We start from the raw sequence: 21,935 nt of genomic DNA, 5'->3' as shown, positions 1-21,935 counted from the left end.
ATTATCTGTACTCATTAATTTTTTTTTCACTGAAATGTCATGTTTTGATGTTCTGGGGTTGTGTGGTGGTTTTTTTTCATTTTTGTTGTTTTCCTTGTTGTTTTTTTGTCTCTCTTTTTTTTTTTAAGAAACGAAGATTCATTTCAAATGGTCTGTGCTACATATTTGAAACCTTCTATGCCAGTGCTATAAGTTATATTCATATCCTTTCTTGGAACAGATGAGAATCTGTTCAATCATGAGAATCAGCTCTCTTCTTCCCCAGAAAATAATGAAAATTTAAATCTGCAAATGGTTCATTGACTTTACTAGCAAAGTTTTGTTCTAGATATGGTGTCTCCCCCCATATGTCTGTATATAATTGTGTGCTCCTTCTGTTCTGTACATGCAAACACCTATCACCATGCATACATCAAAACTGTACAAATATAGAATAGGTAACAGAATTGTAGCCTTCTCTAGAGTCCAAATTTGGCACTTTTCATGTGAAACAGTATTGATTTCCTTGATAAGGTTCACTGGAATCACTATTCATCGAGAAAAGAGAATTCAACAGAAGAAAAGGTGGAAGACTAAGCTTCTCACACATAAGGCAATTCAAATAAAATGCTGACTTATTTTTGTCTCTGAAAAGTATTTGACCAAACAATTCAGCAAATCAAATCATAAAGATATTTGATTAATACTCAGCCAAGATTTTATGGAATTTTACATCACCAACAAAGCAGATATTATTCTTTTGGAACTAAGGTAGCAAAACCTGCATAATTTGACCACCTGGAAGCCCAGGCAAGATTAATGAATTCTGAGCACTAAAAATACTTCTATGGATGTCCCCCCACTTGTCACCTAAATGGCAATTTTGAAGGACATGGCTAATGCATACCTTTTTTACCACTTCACTGGCTTGACACTTGACTTATAGATAAAAGAATCCTTGAAAAGCCAGCATCTTATCACACAGTAAAGTCTGGCTATTTGTACAATAAACTTTTTTTTTTATACACAGATACCATTTACCTTTCTCACTCTTATAATGCCATCCTGAGTTTGGGCATCTGTAGTAATTTCAAATACATCCATTCCATCTCCTTCAATAATATCATAGGATGATTTAGCATTGTCTCCAATATCCAGGTCATTTGCTTTCACTCTTCCTACTGGTTCACCAACAGCAACATCTTCCATTACTGAGAAGTGATACAGACCTTAGAAATAAGATAAAAAGAATAAATATTATTCCTGATTCCAGTATCTCTTTCATGCTCTTCATTTGTTTATACATTCCTGACGCATCTTGAGATGTGCAACTGATACAAACCACATATACATAAGTTATTTACTGAAAGCAGCAAAATGTGTTCCTTATATGGGAATATTCTGTTTACTGTATGTGAATGTTCTTTTTATGACAGCACTATCCTTCTTCTTTGCATGGATACATAGTGTTGGCAAACATAAATATTAAGCTACTTTCAACATTAAAGTATGCAATGCTCTCTATTAGAGACGCTTTTTCTGTAGAAGTTACGGTTTTATGTGCATAGTTAGAATACAACTATGAAACTTTGTTTTTTGCTCTGTAGAAAATCATTCTTATATTTTAAAGATGTCTTATATAATCTCAGTTCTTCAAAATTTTTTTTGCCCTTTTAATTTGATTTGGTCTGGTCTGCTTAACTCATTTCACCTCCCTTTTGTGGTAAGAAACTAGCTAAAAAACATTCAAGGAAAATCCGAATATTTGCTTTAAAGGAAACAATAACTTTTCATAGCAACCATCATTGTGTTAACTATTTGGTTGTAGGGTTAGAATAAAATCCACTAGAAAGAGCTAATCAAATTGTCAGTATTTTTCTTTATATTTAGACTTGCTACAAACTTTCTGACCTAAGAAGTGTCAAAAAACTATTTAGAACTTGTAATACATTATTTTAGGTTAGCATATTATTAAAAGAAAAGCCTATTTTTTTTTCCTCTTGGTATTTCACACAGTTATATCTGATTTAATCAACTGCAGCGCTATTTAGTAGTTAAATAGTCAAAAGCAATTCAGGGGCAGCAGATGACACCATTAAAATAGGTTTTGACAACGGGTTCTGGACTTGTTCTTTACTGTCCTCACAGTTCTAAGACAATGTGCAGTTTTTACTGTTATGTGCAGCTTGCAGCTTTCTAAAAATAAAATGTTCTGGAGTTGTTGCTTCAACTCTTTGTAGCCTGACTGCAGTAGTAACAGTTGAAAATAAGAAGTAAACTGTGAGGAATTCACAAATACATATATTAGCCGTACATACAGTTCCTCCCCAAGTGATTTTATTTTTCCTTTAATGTCTCTAGGTTATACTATTAGAGATTATTTGGAGATCATCAAAATTCCTCAAGAGCATTCATAATGGCCCACAAACAATGACCAGCCAAAGCAATCAACTGCCTCAGGAGACTACATTATGTGTTCATAATTTCTATTGCTATCCACATTTTGTGGGTTGAATTTTCAGAGACAGCTGATTGCACATTTAAGTTGATATTTTTCTCTCAGATTTATTGAGATAGTTTACAAAATATTGCAAAAAAGTCTATTATGATGCAGCCCACTCCTTTACATAAATTGCTCTCAAGAATTACAAACTGTCCTGTCAAAAAGTCATAGTGCAGAGTTGATCAAAAATCCACATTAAACATCTTTGAAAACCCCTGGTTTTCACAGCAGTGCAGAGATCTTCTCAGTACATTCCTATGGTAAACTGCCAGGTTAAAACTTCCGTGACTTATAAAATGCCTCTAAATTTATTTCAAAGAGATCACAGAAGTAGTGAAAGTTCATCTTTTTCATTTCTAAAACCCAGGAGGCTAACACTCTTTGAAATCAAACCATAAATATACATTTCTGTCCTGCCTGGAAACAATCAAGCGATAAAACACACTGCTTTCTGAGTTCATTACAATTTATTGTGAAAGCAGCATGTACTACATCTTATGAATTTCTATTTTATTCTGGTTAGGCTTTATTGTAAGTTTGATCCTTTTTTATTTTCCTTTCCAGGCAAATGCAACCCATGCTTCAACAGTGTAAAAAAATGTTCAAGACTTGATCAGCTCTTGTATAAGGCCAGAGTCATGACTAATCTGTAATGCTAGTAGCATGCTATGAATACTTAGTTCTAAATGGCACAATTTGTAATAACATCCAGCTACAATATTTACTGTGGCTCACCCTCACTAAATGCAATATATACACAATAATACAAAGTTACAGTACATAAAGTTGTGTTGTTTTTTTTCTAACGGTCTCCTAATGGTCAGTTGTCAGTAACAGACAGGGTGGTTGTTCATTGATGGTAGTATGAATTCTTCACTGGAAGGTACCAGCTATAACAACTTCAAAGACAGCAACTCACTCTTTGTTGAAGGAAAACTGATCTACATTTTCCATAGGGAAAATATATTTCAGGGATCTGTGATGCAGCCTTCCTCCTCTTACCCAATGTGTCGCTGTATCCAGATTACAAGAGAACAGACACGAATAAACTGCACAGGGAAAGTACAGTTTCCTCTCTGTATGCATTCACCCCTGTGCTTCCTGCTGAGACCTCCAGCAAATGTACCAATTAGTACCAGTTACGTTCCTGATTTTTGGATCAGCTTTTTTCATACAGGCAGGCAAAGGCTTTTTTTGAGACAGAAAAGTGCTGATACAAATACAAAAGACAGGTAAGCTGGAAGAAGTAGATCTATAATCACTGAGTTAGAGCTACAGTACATTGCAGGTATAAAAGAAATGTCCCTCTGCATTCTGGTGAATGGTTCAGCCAGGAGTCTCATCTATAAGTGTTTACACTATTAGGGAAATTGTCATCATATGCTGGAAAACACTACGACACAAGTGCAAGTAATGCAATGTGATCTGAAGTAAAAATTTATGCACTTATTTTATGAGAGAAAACCTTTTATTGTGCAAACATGATTATCTGCTAAAAAAACTCTCAGATGAGGTAATAAAAATATCTTTGGCAAATAAGCTTTTTCCTCTGCCTGTTTATATTTTTATTCTCTTTTTATCTGTACGTACATTTTCAAGACTATAGGAGAGTATTTATCCCATGCTGATTACGGGAACAAACCTATTTTATTCCTTGTGTCTTCAGAAAAGGGCAATAGTGGACTTCGGGTCATACATACGCAGGAAAGAATTAGTTTTACTTTTTGTGCATTTGTCCCTTCTTAGAAAAACATGCTTCTAATAAAGTAAAAATGGTAAAAAGTCCGGATATGAACATTGTCCAGCCCCAAACAGACTCTTAATACCTTACACCTTCAGTTTTTCAGAAGCTGGATAAGAAGATAAGTTTCTAAAAGTGCATTATATGGCACCTATTCCAAATAAAATTGATCCAGTCATTATGCTCTTCCCTCTTCTTTTTTCCTTTTTGCCTTCATCCTTGAAATAGGCTGTAGCCTATTTCTTGTAGAGAATCTCAGCAGCATGCCAAATCATTTTAACCTAACTCAGCAAGATATACATTGGAACCACAGTAGTAAATATGGATTTTGAATTAAAGATCATAAATTATCTGCACTCAGACTTATTTTCTTTGTTTTCTTCACTATTACCTAATTAGTCAAACTTTTATTTCTTTTTTTATTGGTTTTATATGTCTTTTACTGGTGGTTTCACTTGTTTGCATGAAATGGAAACATATATAACAGCAACCAAAACTACACTTAGAAATAACTGCACTGAAAACAAATAAATAAATGAAAAAAGACCCCCAAGTCTTTTTGTGTGGAAGTAAGAGGGGTAACAAGGAAGACAAAGAGCTCTGTGCACTGATCCCTCTTTCCTAAGCTCTTAATAAGGCAGAAGACTATTAATCTTTCTCTAGTAGCAGCTACATGTCTTAAAATTACATTACAAAGTCAGGTAATATGATGATAAAACTAAGAGCTTGATAAAAAAAAACAAACAAACCCTGAAACACTATTATTTTCTTATGTAGAACACATACACATAATAGCACTTACTTTGTGCAAACTTTGGCGGATTGTCATTGACATCAGTGAGTTTAATTGTCACTGTTGTAGTTCCAGACAGTCCACCCATATGTCCTCCCATGTCCTTTGCTTGGATGACTACAAAGTATTCTTCTTTGGCTTCTCTGTCCATGTTGGGTAATGCTGTTTTAATGATAGCTACAATAATGAGGGGAAAAAAATATCAGGTAGAGAACTACATTCAGTTTTGCAGATATTTTTATGGATGTGTGTAAATGTTGGTATAAAAATTGAACTATGAAAGGTCCAGTTAAGTTACCGCTTAGTAGTACAAAGGATTAAGAAAAATTTGAGATTTTCAAAAATGTATATTAGAGGTCACCTACCTTGATTTAATTAAAGTGCAATGAAATTGCGGTCCAAACCCCGAGTTAATTATCTATGTGATACATATCAATATTTGTATTTTTTTCTTGATAAACTTTTTGGTTTCTGTCCTACCTACCTGTCCTGGGTTCAGCAGTAGCAGTCATGTTTTTTCCTTTGTGTTAGCTGGTGCAGTGCTGTGTTTTGACTTCCAGCCTGAGAACAGTGTTGGTGAAGCCGATGTTTTCAGTTGTTGCTAAGTGATGTTTACCCTGACCAAGGACTTTGTGAGGCTCATGCTCTGCCAGGGAGGAGGGGAAGCTGTGAGGAAGCAGAGATGGGGCGCCTGACCCAGGCTAGCCAAGGAGGTGTTCCATACCACAGCACGTCATGGCTGCGGTGGGGGGTAACTGGGAGTTACCCGGAAGGAGACGGGCTTCTGGGTGGAACTCGTTTTTTTCTTGGCCGGTGGTATCGTATTCTCTTCCCTCATTATTTTCCCTTATCATTGTTGTACATTGGTGGTAGCGGTGGTGATTTGTGTTGTACATTGGTTGCTGGACTGTTCTTGTCTCGACCCATAGGAGTTGCACTCTTTCGATCCTCCTCCCCGTTCCTCCGGGAGTGGGGAAAGGGGAGAGCCCCGGTGGGGGGGGGGGGGGGACGGACCTCGATTGTTGTCAGCTCAGCACCACTCACTGGGAGTGAGTGAACAAGTTTCCTGACTGGGTTTAAATCACGACAGTTCTTTTTGGCGCCCAACGTGGGGCACGAGGGGTTGAGATAAGAACAGATCTGACTGGATTGATAGTCACTCGTCACAATGCTGATTTATTGGCTCTCAAGGTTGTTCCTCTTGATCTCACAGTTTCAGTATATCGTATCTTACGTCCATCCGGTATTTGCTGTATTAAGTGTTTTTCAAGTGTGGGGCTTGGGCTAAGGTTTTTGTCCCATTGTACTTTATGGTAATGACTTGTAATACAATAGAATCATTGATCATGAAACTGATCTGGCTTATGTTCCCAGTGCGGTCACCACCTTTATACATTGGGAGGTATATGATGGAGGTGCTTAGCAATTACACATCTTTTTTCTCCTTCTCAGGTGCTCAACCTGTGAAGGAGACATCCTTTTACCCTCCCAGTCGTCCCCCCAGACCATTTACATTTGAGAGTTTTGAATTTTTTGAATGGCCTTTTAATGCTGTTGAGGCTTGTTTGCTGATGGTGATGGGAATCACCATGCTAACACGCATACAGAGTGTGTTTTGCCCACTACTGATTTCAAGAGTTAAGCAGAGTCAGGTTTGGGTCTTGTCTGGGGTCAAACGACGATGTAGGAGGACCGAGAGTTTTTCCCTGAGGCTGGACAGCCATGAGTGGCAGGGTGTGTGGGATAGTATGGGCAAGTATCTAGATCAGTGGGCCCCTCCAGTACTTTGGAATTTCACTACCGAACAACTGCAAAATCCAGAAGAATTAGTAAAACACTTAAATGAGGTGTGTGGTCATGCTGGCCATACCAGAGATGGACAAATCATGGCAACGTGCTGGGGCTTGGCCTATGCTTACAGGGCCTTGTTCAACACTATCCAGCACCTTCAAAAGGAAAAGAATGTCGGCGGATCTGAGGGCAAAGCAACAGTCGCTACTCAAACTTTGGCTGCAATGAACAGCACAGCTACCCCAGTGGCAAGTACAGCAGCTGCTCAAACTTCAACTGCAACAGACAGCGTGGTTACCCCAGCTCCAAGCACAGCAGCTACACCACCCCCAGCAACAAGTACAGTTGCTACTCAAACCACAGTGTTAATCACTGCAGCCAAACCAGAGGACCAATTTGTACCAATATCGGTTGCCCCTGTACGCAAGAGAACAAGCAAAAAGGAGGCAAAAAGGGTGAAGCGAGATGAAGAAACTATAAATTCACCACCCGGTCCAGAATCTGATCAGGAGTCATCATCACATGACGAAGAAGAAGAAGAAGAGGTAACTTCTCGACCTCGGACCTCAACCGAGCTGCAGAATATGCGAAAAGATTTTACCCGTCAACCAGGGGAGCACATCATCACCTGGTTACTCCGATGCTGGGACAATGGGGCTGATGGTCACGAACTAGAAGGTACAGAAGCCAAGCAGCTGGCATCACTTGCTAGAGAAGGGGGAATTGACAAAGCAATTGCAAGAGAGAAAAAGTCCCTCAGCCTTTGGAGGCGGCTCTTGGCAGCTGTGAAAGAAAGGTTTCCGTACAAGGACGATGTTATGAGTCGTTCGGCCAAGGGGACTACTATAGACAAAGGCATCCAGTCTCTGAGGGAATCGGCCATCATAGAGGTGATCTATCACATCAAGCCGAATAACGGGGATACACCTATAGATCCAGATGAAGTTGAATGTACACGACCCATGTGGCGAAAACTTACACGGAATGCGCCGTCATCATATGCCCATTCATTGGCAACAGTAACCTGGAATGACATAGTACCACTAACAGTGGATGAAATGGTTCATAAACTCCGAGAGTTCGAAGACAATCTCACCCCTTCCATCATCTCAGCTGTGAAAAAACTGTCCCAGGACCTCGAACAATTGAGGGACGATCTATCTGATTTATCCAGCTCCTCACGTCTCAGCTATTAACAAAAGGCGTCCTATTGTTCAAGAGAGGAGATACAGGAGGTATATGCCACGGGGTACCCTATGGTTTTACCTGCTGGATCACGGAGAAGACATGACAAAGTGGGATGGAAAACCTACTTCAGCTTTGGAGGAACGGGTGAGTGAACTGAAGAGGGGAGCAAGGGCCAAGACTGATCGTCCCATGAGAGCTACGGCTTCAGTATCTGGTGAGCAGTTTCCCAGATGGAATGGAAGAGCTGATTTTACTCCAGCTCCTGTGATAACGAAGAATAATCCCTTTCACCACGACTTAAGTGTCCAATGCTGTGACGACCATTAGAGGGGCCCTGCCTCCAGCCAGGTGGAGGTAGGGGACAATCGGATTTACTGGACTGTGTGGATCAGGTGGCCTGGCACATCAGTCCCACAGAAGTATAAGGCTCTAGTAGATACCGGTGCACAGTGTACCCTGATGCCACCAAGCTGTCAAGGGGTGGAACCCATCTGTATTTCTGGAGTAACAGGAGGATCCCAAGAGTTGACTGTGCTGGAGGCTGAAATCAGCCTGACTGCGAGGGAATGGCAAAAGCACCCTATTGTGACTGGTCCAGAGGCTCCATGCATCCTCAGCATAGACTACCTCAAGAGAGGGTACTTCAAAGACCCAAAAGGGTACCGGTGGGCTTTTGGTATTGCTGCTTTGGAGACTGAGGAAATTGAGCAGCTGTCCACCTTGCCTGGTCTCTCAGAAGATCCCTCTGCTGTGGGGTTGCTGAAAGTTGAAGAACAACAAGTGCCAATTGCGACCACAACAGTGCACCGGCGGCAATACCGCACCAACCGAGACTCCCTGATTCCCATCCATCAGCTGATCCGTAGACTGGAGAGTCAGGGGGTGATCAGCAGGACCCGCTCACCCTTTAATAGCCCCATATGGCCAGTGTGAAAGTCTAATGGAGAATGGAGACTAACAGTAGACTATCGTGGCCTGAATGAAGTCACACCACCATTGAGTGCTGCCGTACCGGACATGCTAGAACTTCAGTATGAACTAGAGTCAAAGGCAGCCAAGTGGTATGCCACGATTGATATTGCCAATGCATTTTTCTCAATCCCTTTGGCAGCAGAGTGCAGGCCACAGTTTGCTTTTACTTGGAGGGGTGTCCAGTTCATTTGGAATCGACTGACCCAGGGGTGGAAACACAGCCCTACCATTTGCCATGGACTGATCCAGAATGCACTGGAACAGGGGCAAGCTCCAGAACACCTGCAATACATTGATGACATTATTGTGTGGGGCGATACAGCAGAAGAAGTCTTTGAGAAAGGGAGGAAAATAATCCAAATCCTGCTGAAAGCCGGTTTTGCCATAAAACGGAGTAAGGTCAAGGGACCTGCACAGGAGATTCAATTTTTGGGAATGAAATGGCAAGATGGACGTAGACAGATCCCCACAGATGTGATCAACAAGATAACAGCAATGTCTCCACCAACTAATAAGAAAGAAACGCAAGCTTTCTTGGGTGCAGTGGGGTTCTGGAGAATACACATCCCAAATTACAGTTCGATTGTAAGCCCTCTCTATCATGTGACCCGGAAGAAGAATGATTTTAAATGGGGCCCTGAGCAGCAACAAGCCTTTGAGCAAATTAAACGCGAGATAGTTCATGCGGTAGCCCTTGGACCGGTCCGCACCGGACCAGATGTAAAAAATGTACTGTACACTGCAGCTGGGGAGAACGGTCCTACCTGGAGCCTCTGGCAGAAAGCTCCAGGGGAGACTCGAGGTCGACCCCTCGGCTTTTGGAGTCGGGGATATAAAGGATCTGAGGCCAGCTATACCCCAACTGAGAAAGAGATACTGGCAGCCTATGAAGGGGTTCGAGCTGCTTCGGAAGTGATTGGCACTGAAGCACAGCTCCTCCTGGCAGCCCGGTTGCCTGTGCTGGGCTGGATGTTCAAAGGCAGGGTCTCCTCTACACATCATGCAACTGATGCTACATGGAGTAAATGGGCTGCACTAATTACACAACGAACTCGAATAGGAAATCTCAGTCGTCCAGGCATTCTAGAAGTCATCATGGACTGGCCAGAGGGCAAAGATTTTAGAATGTCACCAAAGGAGGAGGTGGTGAGCGCTGAAGAGGCCCCACCATATAATAAACTGTCAGAAAGTGAAAAGCAGTATGCCTTGTTTACTGATGGCTCTTGCCGTATTGTGGGAAAGCATCGGAGATGGAAGGCAGCTGTATGGAGTCCTGGACGACAAGTTGCAGAAACTGCTGACGGAGAGGGTGAATCTAGTCAATTTGCCGAGGTGAAAGCCATCCAGCTGGCCCTGGACATTGCTGAACAAGAAAAGTAGCCAGTACTTTATCTCTATACTGACTCATGGATGGTGGCAAATGCCCTGTGGGGGTGGGTGAAGCAATGGAAGCAGAGCAACTGGCAACGCAGAGGTAAACCCATCTGGGCTGCTGCACTGTGGAAAGATATTGCTGCCAGGGTGCAGAACCTGGTGGTGAAGGTATGTCATGTAGATGCCCATGTACGCAAGAGTCGGGCCACTGAGGAGCACCAGAACAACCAACAAGTGGATAAAGCGTCTAAGATTGAAGTGGCTCAGATGGACTTAGATTGGCAACATAAAGGTGAATTATTTTTGGCCCGGTGGGCCCATGACACTTGAGGCCATCAGGGCAGAGATGCAACATATAGATGGGCCCGTGATCGAGGGGTGGACTTAACAATGGACACTATTGCCCAGGTTATTCATGAGTGTGAAACATGTGCTGCAATTAAACAAGCCAAGCGGTTAAAGCCTCTTTGGTATGGAGGACGATGGTTGAAGTATAAATATGGGGAGGCCTGGCAGATTGACTATATCACACTGCCACCAACCCGGCAAGGCAAGCGCCATGTGCTTACCATGGTGGAAGCAACCACCGGGTGGCTGGAAACATACGCTGTGCCCCAGGCCACTGCCCGGAACACTATCCTGGGCCTTGAGAAACAGATTTTGTGGCGACACGGCACCCCAGAGAGAATTGAGTCAGACAATGGGACTCATTTCCGGAATAACCTTATAGATATTTGGGCCAAAGAGCATGGCATTGAATGGGTATATCACATCCCCTACCATGCACCAGCCTCTGGGAAAATCGAACGGTACAATGGGCTGTTAAAAACTACACTGAGAGCAATGGGTGGGGGAACTTTCAAGCATTGGGATACACACTTACCAAAGGCCACCTGGTTGGTCAACACCAGAGGATCTGCCAACAGGGCTGGCCCAGCCCAGTCAGAACTTTTACATATTGTAGAGGGGGACAAAGTTCCCGTGGTGCATATGAAGAATTTGCTGGGGAAGACAGTCTGGGTTATTCCTGCTTCAGGTAAAGGCAAACCCACTCGTGGGATTGCTTTGGCTCAGGGACCTGGATATACTTGGTGGGTAATGCGGGAAGATGTGTATGTCCGATGTATACCTCAAGGGGATTTGATTTTAGGGGAAAACAGCCAGTGAACTCAATTGTATGCTGTTGCCTTCTGTGTAATGCTTTTATAGCCCATCATCTAGATGTCTCCAGGTCACCAGCGACTGGCCCTGACTTCCCTCCAGCCATCATCCCAACAGAGAATGAACTTTGAACATCGTGGACCGAATGGACTCGGCAGCATTATAGGGATTGGTCCATGCACTAAGAAAATGATCTTTTCCTCTTGGTCTGTATGTATATGGATGTATATATGTGGGAGAGCGATGGTGTATTGAAAATGTGGGATCTGAGCACGACGTGAATGGTATGGAATAAGGGGTGGATAAAGTCCTGGGTTCAGCAGTAGCAGTCATGTTTTTTCCTTTGTGTTAGCTGGTGCAGTGCTGTGTTTTGACTTCCAGTTTGAGAACAGTGTTGGTGAAGCCGATGTTTTCAGTTGTTGCTAAGTGATGTTTACCCTGACCAAGGACTTTGTGAGGCTCATGCTCTGCCAGGGAGGAGGGGAAGCTGTGAGGAAGCAGAGATGGGGCGCCTGACCCGGGCTAGCCAGGGAGGTATTCCATACCACAGCACATCATGGCTGCGGTGGGGGGTAACTGGGAGTTACCCGGAAGGAGACGGGCTTCCGGGTGGAGCTCGTTTTTTTCTTGGCCGGTGGTATCGTACTCTCTTCCCTCGTTTTTTTCCCTTATCATTGTTGTACATTGGTGGTAGCGGTGGTGATTTGTGTTGTACATTGGTTGCTGGACTGTTCTTGTCTCGACCCATAGGAGTTGCACTCTTTCGATCCTCCTCCCCATTCCTCCGGGAGCGGGGAAAGGGGAGAGCCCCGGTGGGGGGGGGGGGGACGGACCTCGATTGTTGTCAGCTCAGCACCACTCATTGGGAGTGAGTGAACAAGTTACCTGACTGGGTTTAAACCACGACACTACCATAGAAATCCAATCGCTTCCCCACAGAATTCACAAACAGAAGAAAACCACACAGCAAATGTACTCTGTAAACATGGTTAACCATTTCTGTCAGATTGTTTCAAATATTTTATACCCCAAACCATTGTTTAATCAGCTTTTCAATATCATGCAGGCTACAGCTGCTCCTTTAAGTCCTAAATCAAGCACCTGAACTTCTACTGGAGAATGACAGCATGTCTTCCAGTATGTCTTTCAGCACAGTCACCAGTATTACAAAATCCTGTAGTCACTCTACTATCCTTGCACCGGGAGTGTCACATTTTTGGACAATAATCTCAGTAAGCTGCTACCACCTATTCTATTAGGTTAGGAGTTTTTAAAACTAGAGAAGTAAAAAGATCTGTAGTGTATCAAAATACAAGATGTCAGTAGGCTAGCAGGAAGGTATCTGCAAGGGGCAGCCCAATTAAATAGGAAGACAGATCCACTGCAAACTCCTATTAGGTTTCCAAAACTATAGATTTCACAAACATCTAACAGAAGAAATAATAAGCTTTTCTTTTTTCTTTTCAAAACTTCTTCACCTGTAACATGGTATTAGAGTCTCAATATTTGATATAGGAAGTTCAGTATTAATTGCTTAATGGTAAATTTGAAAGTGTTCATCACAGTCTAGCAATGTCCACCATAATAAAAATATAATAAGCAACTGAAGAAGTCCCACTAAGCCTAGGAGAAACATCTCTAAATGCTAAATTGAAATACAGCAGGTTTTTTTAATCCTGTTTCTGAATTATACTTTTTTAAAAAAAGAAAAAAGTCATTTGCCTGTGAAAAGAGAGCACACAGTTCGAGTTACTGAATTATCTTAGCGGTTAAGTGAAGTGTAAGAGTGCCCGAGAGGAATGAAATCCACCATTGCAGTGGTTCCTTTAGACCATAGTGCTTGAGGGTTCTTATGAGGCATAAAGAAGAGTGTTCTCTTTTCATGTGCCTGAACTCACAGAGCTGAAGGACGTGGTTAATGGGCAGACATTGACAGTAACTTGCTGAGTCTTTGCAAGCCATTGAAAAAAGAAGTTAGGGATTCTATACTGTACTGTATATTTGTTAAGATTTTATGTTGAACAGAGTGGCCAAGTTCACACCCTGGATCATAGATTCTTGTTACTGGGCCCGATCATACATTTCATTACCTTTCACACTGCTGTCTTGGGATTTTTTTTTAACCTATTCTTTTTTGAACTATTGTCAGGAATTTTTAGATGTCAATCAATACTGTGAATCTGCTGGGTTTGGTTTCTCTGTTGCGACTAGCCTATCAGTGGAGACTTCAGATAGCACTTTTTCCTTCACATGGCATAGTTTCTATTAAATAAGCTTCCTGGAAATGGCACTCTGGCTGAAATGCTGAGATTATCTATTCATGTATATATGGTGAATAAATAAATGTTCCTGGTCTTTATCACTAAATAGAGACGCATTTTAGTAAATTATAGAATCTGATGATCTTTAATATTGTAATACGAAGAATCTGATTAAGTCTCTTCTTGGCTGAGTACAGGACCAAGCTAAGAGCAAGGGGGGTAAGTGTAAGGCATTCAAATAAATGCAATGTACGTAACACAGTAACACAGTAACAGTCTTGTAACCTACATTTTTGTAAATTATTTCCATGTAATATTTTGTTTTGCTTTCTTACTTTTTTAATAAATATAATTCTGGATAAAAATGAAACCTTTATCTTATGCTTGGGACTGCCAAGCCAGATCAATCTCTTGTTCCCAAGGAACTTGATGTATAATCTGTGATTTTGCATTCCAACATGGGTAAGTGGTATTAGGAAAAGCAAGGCTAACGGCAAGGCAGATACAGGTGAGCTGGAAGAGGAGTGTGGAAATGTGGAAGGCAGGAGCAGTGACCAAGGAGCCACACTGCAGAGTGGCAAATCAGGGTTTCATTCAGATCTAGGGGCAATGATGGGGCTGTGGCCAAGCTGATCCACGGTCTGACAATCACCCAGTCACAAGGCAGGCATGAGGCCAGGGCAGGAAACCCAGCCGGAGGGTCTGGATCTGGGTCAGAATCCATATATGAGCCTGGGTGCAGATGTAGCACAGCCAGGGGCCGGCAGCAGAACCTCAGCCTAAAAGCAGCTCCCAAGCAAACGGACGGGCAGCCCCTGCATGCAGCTTTCTTCACAGCAGTTTATGAAGCAACCTTGAAACACAGCATTCACGTAATTTAACTACTCTATACCGTCTATAGGAGAGGACATAAGTTATTTTGCAGAACACTGAAAAGCATGTTTCTGTTAACTTTTTTTTAATGAAAATGGGGAACACTAAAACCCAGAAGGTAATAATAAATATTTATCAGATGTGACAGGTGCAAAATACGTTCAGTGAAAGTGTAGGGCCATTCCCTCTATAGCAGGTTTGGTAAGGAGAGAAAATAATATTTATTTCTAAAAGCATTTGACAGTTGTGACTGGTTTGGACTGACTGGTTTACTATTTAGGAATAATAATGCATTCTGTGAATAATTCTGTGAATAATATAGATAAGATGACTCATAAAAAGGATGCCAGTGCAAACTTAAGGTATCAGAATTTGGCCCACATTATTTTTTTTCACTAATAGAGCTGATCCAACTACCAATTAAACTGTATTTCAATGAGGTTTGTATTAAGCTTACTATAACTTTTTTTCCCATTATTATTTTTAGGCAGAGTTTCCCTTGTTTGCTTTATTTATTTTTTTAGTCTAATTTACATAGTTAAGTCTAGCCTACAGATGACTTGAATAAGATGCCACATTTTGTATTCTGCATTTTTTTCTGAGACAAATTAATTATTTCAATTAAGTGATGATTTTTCCTAGATATGTATTTTAATTTGTTTATTAGCCCGTGTCTATGGTTTAAAAGATATCAAGAAGATTAAATACCTTTAAAAGTGCCTAAATCAGAATTACAGTTTCTTGCTTTTTAAGACATAAAAAATTGGGATGCTTTTCTGTATAAAAATACTAACCAACCTGTTCTTTCAATAATTTTATATATTCCTATCTACTTTCTCAGTTCATAAACCATTTGAGAGAAGCTAAAATTTTGAGCAGCCAAGTTGCAATTTCAAACACAATAAAAAGCTAAAAAGAAGTTTTTTGTTTTAATTAATGTAAGAGGAGATGAAGGCTTTTAAAGATCAAATATTTTCAAATTACACAGGCTGATTGTTACCACTAGTATTCCATATTCAGCATCTATAGAAGGGAGGTTAGCAAAAGAGAAGCATATCTCTAATAAAGCAAATTAATAAATGAAAAAAGGCTCCATCCTTACCTAAGTAATGTGATTGAGACAAAGACAGACTGATAGTGTTAAGAATAGAGAATTTAATGGATATTTATTTGTTCTTTTGCTTTATTCATGAGTTCTCAGTCTGAGCTCACAGGGCGTCCTGAAACTTTCAATCTGTTTTTAGAAAACAGTTCAGGCTCACCAAATACTGATACGCATCCAGCACACAGAGCATTAACACACTGAACATTCAACCTGCTCTACTTCAACCCAGAAACAAATTGAGAATAAAAACATAATCACTTTCAGCATGCTATGATGGATGAAAATGATAGGTGCCAAACAGGAGAGTAGTTTAAAACTGAGGGATGAGAATTACTGCAAACTAATGTAAGGCAGGTAGATGCTTGTTGGAAGACTGTACTCAGAAAAGTTATCAATGGCTTACTGTCAAAGTGGATAGATGAATGAAGTGGTTCATAGGGTTTGTTCTGCTTCTAGCATCATTCGGTATTTCTTGAATGATGGAAGAGATGAAGAACTTATTAAGTCTTTCAGATGACACAACGTTGGGAGCCATTGCAAGTACTGGAAGAACAGGATTAGAGTTCAAAGCAATTTTTCCTAACTGGATGGTCTAAAAAACCAAGATGTGACTGAATGTGGCAAATAAAAGTATTTTGTGTGGGTGAAACAATTAACTGCACAATTACAACAGAGCAGATGACTCACAAGGCAGAAACAACTGTGGAATCAAAAATGAGCTGAATATGAGTCAACAGTTTTTTGCTGAATAAAAACACTCAAACATTTCCTGGTATATTAGCTAATATGTCATATGGAAGGACTGTAGAAAAATCCTTCCAGTTCACTTATATTGGTAAAGCTGCACCTGGAATGGTGTGTCCACTTTTGAAAAACAGTGGTTTGTATAGTTAGGGAAGCGTGAGGAAAGACTTTACATCCAAATACATAAAAACTACTGGAAGCTACTCTCCTTTTCCACTGGGGATAAGAGAAGAAATGATGAGCTTAAAATATAAACCACAAAATGGGTTTAAATTGCAGCAAGAGAGATTTCAGTTAAACATTAAGGGAACACATTCTAAAACAGAAGGTAAGTACAGACAGAAGGCTGTTTGAAGAATTTGTAGTATTTCCATTACTGAGAGTTTTTAAGAACCTATCAAACAAACATCTTTTGAAAATGAGAAACGCTAAACCTGATCCTTTTCTGAAGCAAGGGCACTCAACTGTATTCTCACTTGAGGTCTCTTACATCCATATTGTGTAACATAAGGCTTTCTCTCTATTCATGAAAATACTCTCTCTATTCTAAAATATTTCACAAACCTTAGTCCTACGAAAATATTTGATGGACATGTAGTTCAACCACTGAACAGATACCTGCATCATAATTTGGCTGTAGACCCTCTATCTAAAGCTGGAAACATCAGGAAGTGGGTTGAAACGTACAGAAATCAAGAAGTGATCTATTTCTTCAAAGAATGAAAACACACCCAATATAGTAGTACTGGAAGTAACTACTTTTTTTGGGTTTTTTTCTTCTTTTTTTTGGCTGAGTTGCTTTTCCTAAGCAGCTATTGGTGTCACACTGCTCAATAGCAAATAAAACAGCTGTAGAATGGGATTTACTTTTACAGTGGTCCTAAATGCACACACTGAGCAATTTGCACAATCTGCCTCACAACTTGAATCGGTTAAAATGTACCCCTGTGGACTACTTTCAAATACCTATTTGGAAGAATATACACTGTCTCACACTGAAAAAGATCAGGGGAAAAGCAGCAATGTGTCAGAGGCTATAGCTGATGAAAAGAAGCAAAAGGAACAATAGAAATAAGGATCTGTTTTTCACTTTTTGCTTTCCACTCCATTTTATGAAGGAGCTTTTTATCATAACGCCATAAACCTACACATAATAATAATTGAGAATGTGGAACGAAACCAAAGAAGCACTATGCAAAATTAGAATCTGGCCTTGAAAAGCCTTTCTTAAGCATCTCATTCATCTCACACATTTTGATGAAGACTTCCTGCTATGTCAACTTTCCTTTCTTCATTTTAGAAGACCTAAGTAATTGCTTTGATCTTCTTTCTGTGCTAAAATCCTGGTGGAGATTTTTATTAAATATAACAGTCATTTAGGGCCCAAACTCCTGAAAAATCAATCTTATAATTTCTTCAGAGAGCCCTGAAATGCATTCTTTGTATTCCCATAAAGCACACTGACTTCAGTGACGTTTTAGCAGTCAATAAAAAAAGGTTCACTTGGAGATCTGTGGAAAACCATACCGTAATTAAAAAAAAATAAAAAAATTAATAGAGCATAACTAACTTTCTTGAAAATTAAAATAAAATTGATGATGGGATACAGAAATACCGATCCACTACTTTCAATTTACCTTTCATAAAAATAATGGTTTTGAAAATAAAAATGAAAATTATAATCAAATATTTGCATTTCTTATTTAGTTCTAATGCCTTAGGATTTTTAAGTTAGCAAGACAAGAAATATATTTTCAATCTCTAGCAAAATTGGCTGCAGTTTTTTAAAAAATGTCAATTCAAGGAGCTGTCTGAACTACACTCCAATGTAGATATATTTCAGATCAAAGACATCAACCAGAGTGAAATAATAATGAAGTGAGGAATTGAATACTAAGTTACAGCATTTTATGTTGAGTGATTTTGTGCCACATTTGTGTTTGCAAGAGGGAGGCCAAAGATGTACATATTTTAGTAACATGAGCATTTTTAAAAATTGAATGGGGAAGATGGTACTGCGTGTCTTTCTGTTAAATTGCGACATGGTCAAATACAGTTTTATTAATTCTTGTTTCTTGTGTAACCAACAATCTGTTGTATTTTCTTTTTCAGCCATACTACTTCCATATTTATGTTTTCTGATTTTGCTTCTAAGTAGACCTTGTAAGTTTGCCTTAGTGCATAAATTAACACTACCTGCCTATCTCTACCTATATTCTTCTTGAAGAATATCATATAGGATTTGTCCAGGTAACATCTATTATGATGCTGCCTTTTTAATTCAGATGAGCTTGTATAGGCAAATAGCTTTCACCTCTACTTACCAGCCATTCCCTGGGACCAGGCTTCACTGACATAAGCCAGAGGATCACCCTCTCCCCAACAGAGAATGAATGTGGTAAATATTCATTCTGCACTGCATTTATGACCTTATTCTTTTAGGATTTTATTTGTAATGATCCTTTAACCCTGTCCTGGGTTCAGCAGTAGCAGTCATGTTTCTCCTTCTTGGTAGCTGGTGCAGTGCAGTGTTTTGACTTTCGGCCTGGGAACGGAGCTGACAGTGATGTTTTGGTTTGGCCAAGGACTTTGTGAGCCTCATGCTCTGCCAGGGAGGAGGGGAAGCCGGGAGGAAGCAGAGACAGGACACCTGACCCAAACTGACCAAAGAGGTATTCCATACCACAGCACGTCATGCCCAGGAGGTAACTGGGAGTTATCCAGAAGGGCTGGGAGACTGCAGGGTTGGAGGAGGTATGGGTCGGTGCTTGGTCGGGCTTGGGGGGTGAGTTATCAGTTGGCTGGTGGTGAGGTGTGGTATTCTCTTCCCTTGTTATTTCCTTTATCATTATTATTATTGGTGGTAGCAGTAGTGATTTGTGTTATACCTTAGTCACTAAACTGTTAGTATCTCAACCCGTGGGAGTTGCATTCTTTTTGACTCTCCTTTCCGTCCCTCTGGGAGCAGGGGGAGGGCAAGAAGTGGGGGGAAGTGAGTGAACGAATTACCTGACTGGGTTTAAACCACGACAAATGCATATAATTATAGTAGACACTTTACAGAAAGTAGCCTTGGATTCATTTTCAGATGCTTTCCAACTTGAAATGTGTAGTTCAAATTCCTCTAATTCCATCTCTTGAAGCACAACATTATTTAGATATGTAGCCTGTTTTCTGACTCAGCATGAGGAAAACGATTAAGTCCTATTTCACTAGCTTTCTAAAATGACAGAGGTATTGCTCTGAAATGCAAGAAATGTGTAGTATCAGCTTTTTTGTTACTGGTATTGATAGATAAATTTTAGAAGCAGAAATCACCTTTTTTCCAAATACCAGTCTGTCTTGATCTCAAGCCACTTGTTTTTACCAAGTACAGACCATCATAACTGTTTTCGAACATCTCTGCAGTGATTTTATACTTCCTTTATTAATCTGAAAAGACCACTCTTGTTGCTACTGAAGGACCCAATCCTACATACTTTATCCGTAATAGTTGCCCTTTATACTTCTAAGTGAAAAGCAAGGACTGTAGGACTGACCCTCAGGTCTGCTGTACTAATGGTTTGTCAGTACAACTGTCTCTCCTAATGGGCTGTCATCAAGACAACTCTTAAAATAATCAAGAAATCTCCATACAGACACCTTAACAAAACTCCTAAGGTTGCATAGCACACTTAGTACACAATGACAAGAAGAGATTTATAGTACTTTGAAAATATACTGTATTTTCAGCACTGTGCCTAAGTGCAGCAAGTACTGTCAAACAGAGCTGAAGGTGCTGTAATGGAAACAACCAGGTATAAACTCCAGAAATCCTTGCATGTGCTTGGAATTTCACTGTCTGGGCTGCATGGACCTTCCTTCTGTATGCTCTGCACACACCTCCCTTCTGCTCTAGGAAGGGGAGTTCCTACACCTTACTTTCAAAAATATCTACCCATGCCAGCTCATGCCTCTTAAAATTATTTGCTGAAAGTTTAGTAAATTTAAAATCTGTAGTAACTGGCAAGGATACCAGCCCTAACTATTCTGATTCTATGATATCACAGCAGCACTACCTTGTAAAATGAACTGGAAAGCAGCAGTTCTATCCAGGCTCTGACCAATGGCATAGAATTAGGGTTGGAAAGGACCTTAAGATCATCTAGCTCCAATCCCCCGCCCATGGCAGGGGTGCCTTGCACTAGACCATGTCACCCAAGTCTTTGTCCAACCCAGCCTTGAACACTACAAGGTATGGAGCATTCACCACTTCTTTGGGCAACCTGTTCCAGTGCCTCACCACCCTCACAGTAAAGAGGGTGGTGAGGCACTGGGTTATATCTAACCCAAATTTCCCCTGTTTAGTTTGAAGCCATTAGCCCTTGTCCTATCACTACAGTCCCCAATGAAGAGCCCCTCTCCAGCATCCCTGTAGGCCCCCTTCAGATACTGGAAGGCTTCTATGAGGTCTTCATGCAGTTTCTCCAGGCTGAACAGCCCCAACTTTCTTATCCTGTCTTCGTGTGGGAGGTGCTCTGCTCCAGCCCCGTTATCCTCATGGCCCTGCTCTCTGGACTTGCTCCAACAGCTCCATCAAACAAGTTCTTTACACTGATCCCATGAGGCTTTAAATCTAAACTGTTTAGGAACTGAACTATTTAGGAAGGCTTTGTTGAACATGAGTTAGTTCTGTTCCTAGCAGCTTATTACTTTCCGCTTACACTTGCAGATTACTTCCTGTATTAAAACTGTTTTCCCATCTCCCTCACCTGAAAATGCTGCCTTGTCATTTTATCACAAGTTATTACAGAAACAGTCCCCGTGCCTCTCTTTTATTAACACCTCTCAAATATTTGTGCAGTGATTTCATATCCTCCTTTAATCACCTCTTATCCAGTTTATACAAATTAAGTTCAATCAATCTTTCATTATAAGTAATATTCTTCTCACCTTAGCTACCCTGCTTTGAACTTTCTTCAGCATTTCAGTAGTTTTTTTATGATGACGGGTCTCATCAGTACTACATGCAATATTCTGAGGGCAGCTTCCGCTGTCATTCATACGTACCAATACTAATGAACAGGACATTACCAATCAGATAGGAGAAATAGTCTGTAACATCACAAACATGTCTGAAACTCAAAAGTTGCCGTCATTTATCTTCTTGCTACCTTACTTGTTTTTATCCTGCTGGATTGTATTTCAAGGCCTAGATGAAGAAGATAATAAAGACTACAAATTAAAATAAAAAATTAAAACCTGACTTCTGCTGAATGCTGTTTTCATTCCTCCCAGGCCTACCCATTTACGTTCTGATTTCAGAACCACAGGGTTCAAAACCGCGGTCCAGAGAGGGCCATAGTAAATCATTAATAGCTCTGTTGATTAAAACATGTGCACATTCACCTGAAAGCTAAAGCTAGCTATAGAAAAAAAAATCAATTATTCACTCTCACAAAATATCCACA

At 40.5% G+C, this 21,935-nt stretch overlaps 1 protein-coding gene across 3 annotated transcripts in view; it reads right to left on the bottom strand.

Annotated features, from left to right (window-relative positions):
- The window catches only part of CDH8 (cadherin 8), a 162,238-nt gene that overhangs the window by 60,692 nt on the left and 79,611 nt on the right, over positions 1–21,935 (bottom strand). For all 3 annotated transcript variants that reach the window (XR_009964736.1, XM_062618270.1, XM_062618271.1), the window contains 2 exons: positions 5,026–5,193; positions 1,021–1,208 (listed from right to left, as the gene is read on the bottom strand). Coding sequence is in view for 2 of the 3 variants with exons in the window: in XM_062618270.1 (XP_062474254.1) it covers positions 1,021–1,208; positions 5,026–5,193 (356 nt within the window). In the remaining variant the exon portion in view is untranslated. The remainder of the gene's footprint in view (positions 1–1,020; positions 1,209–5,025; positions 5,194–21,935) is intronic.

The sequence above is a fragment of the Pezoporus occidentalis genome, unplaced genomic scaffold (genome assembly GCF_034315485.1).
Source record: "Pezoporus occidentalis ecotype Australia unplaced genomic scaffold, CSIRO_AGI_Poc_V1 ctg20, whole genome shotgun sequence".
Classification (NCBI taxonomy): domain Eukaryota; kingdom Metazoa; phylum Chordata; class Aves; order Psittaciformes; family Psittacidae; genus Pezoporus; species Pezoporus occidentalis.
Note: the sequence above shows the minus strand (reverse complement) of the source record. Positions and strands in the feature narration are given on the sequence as shown.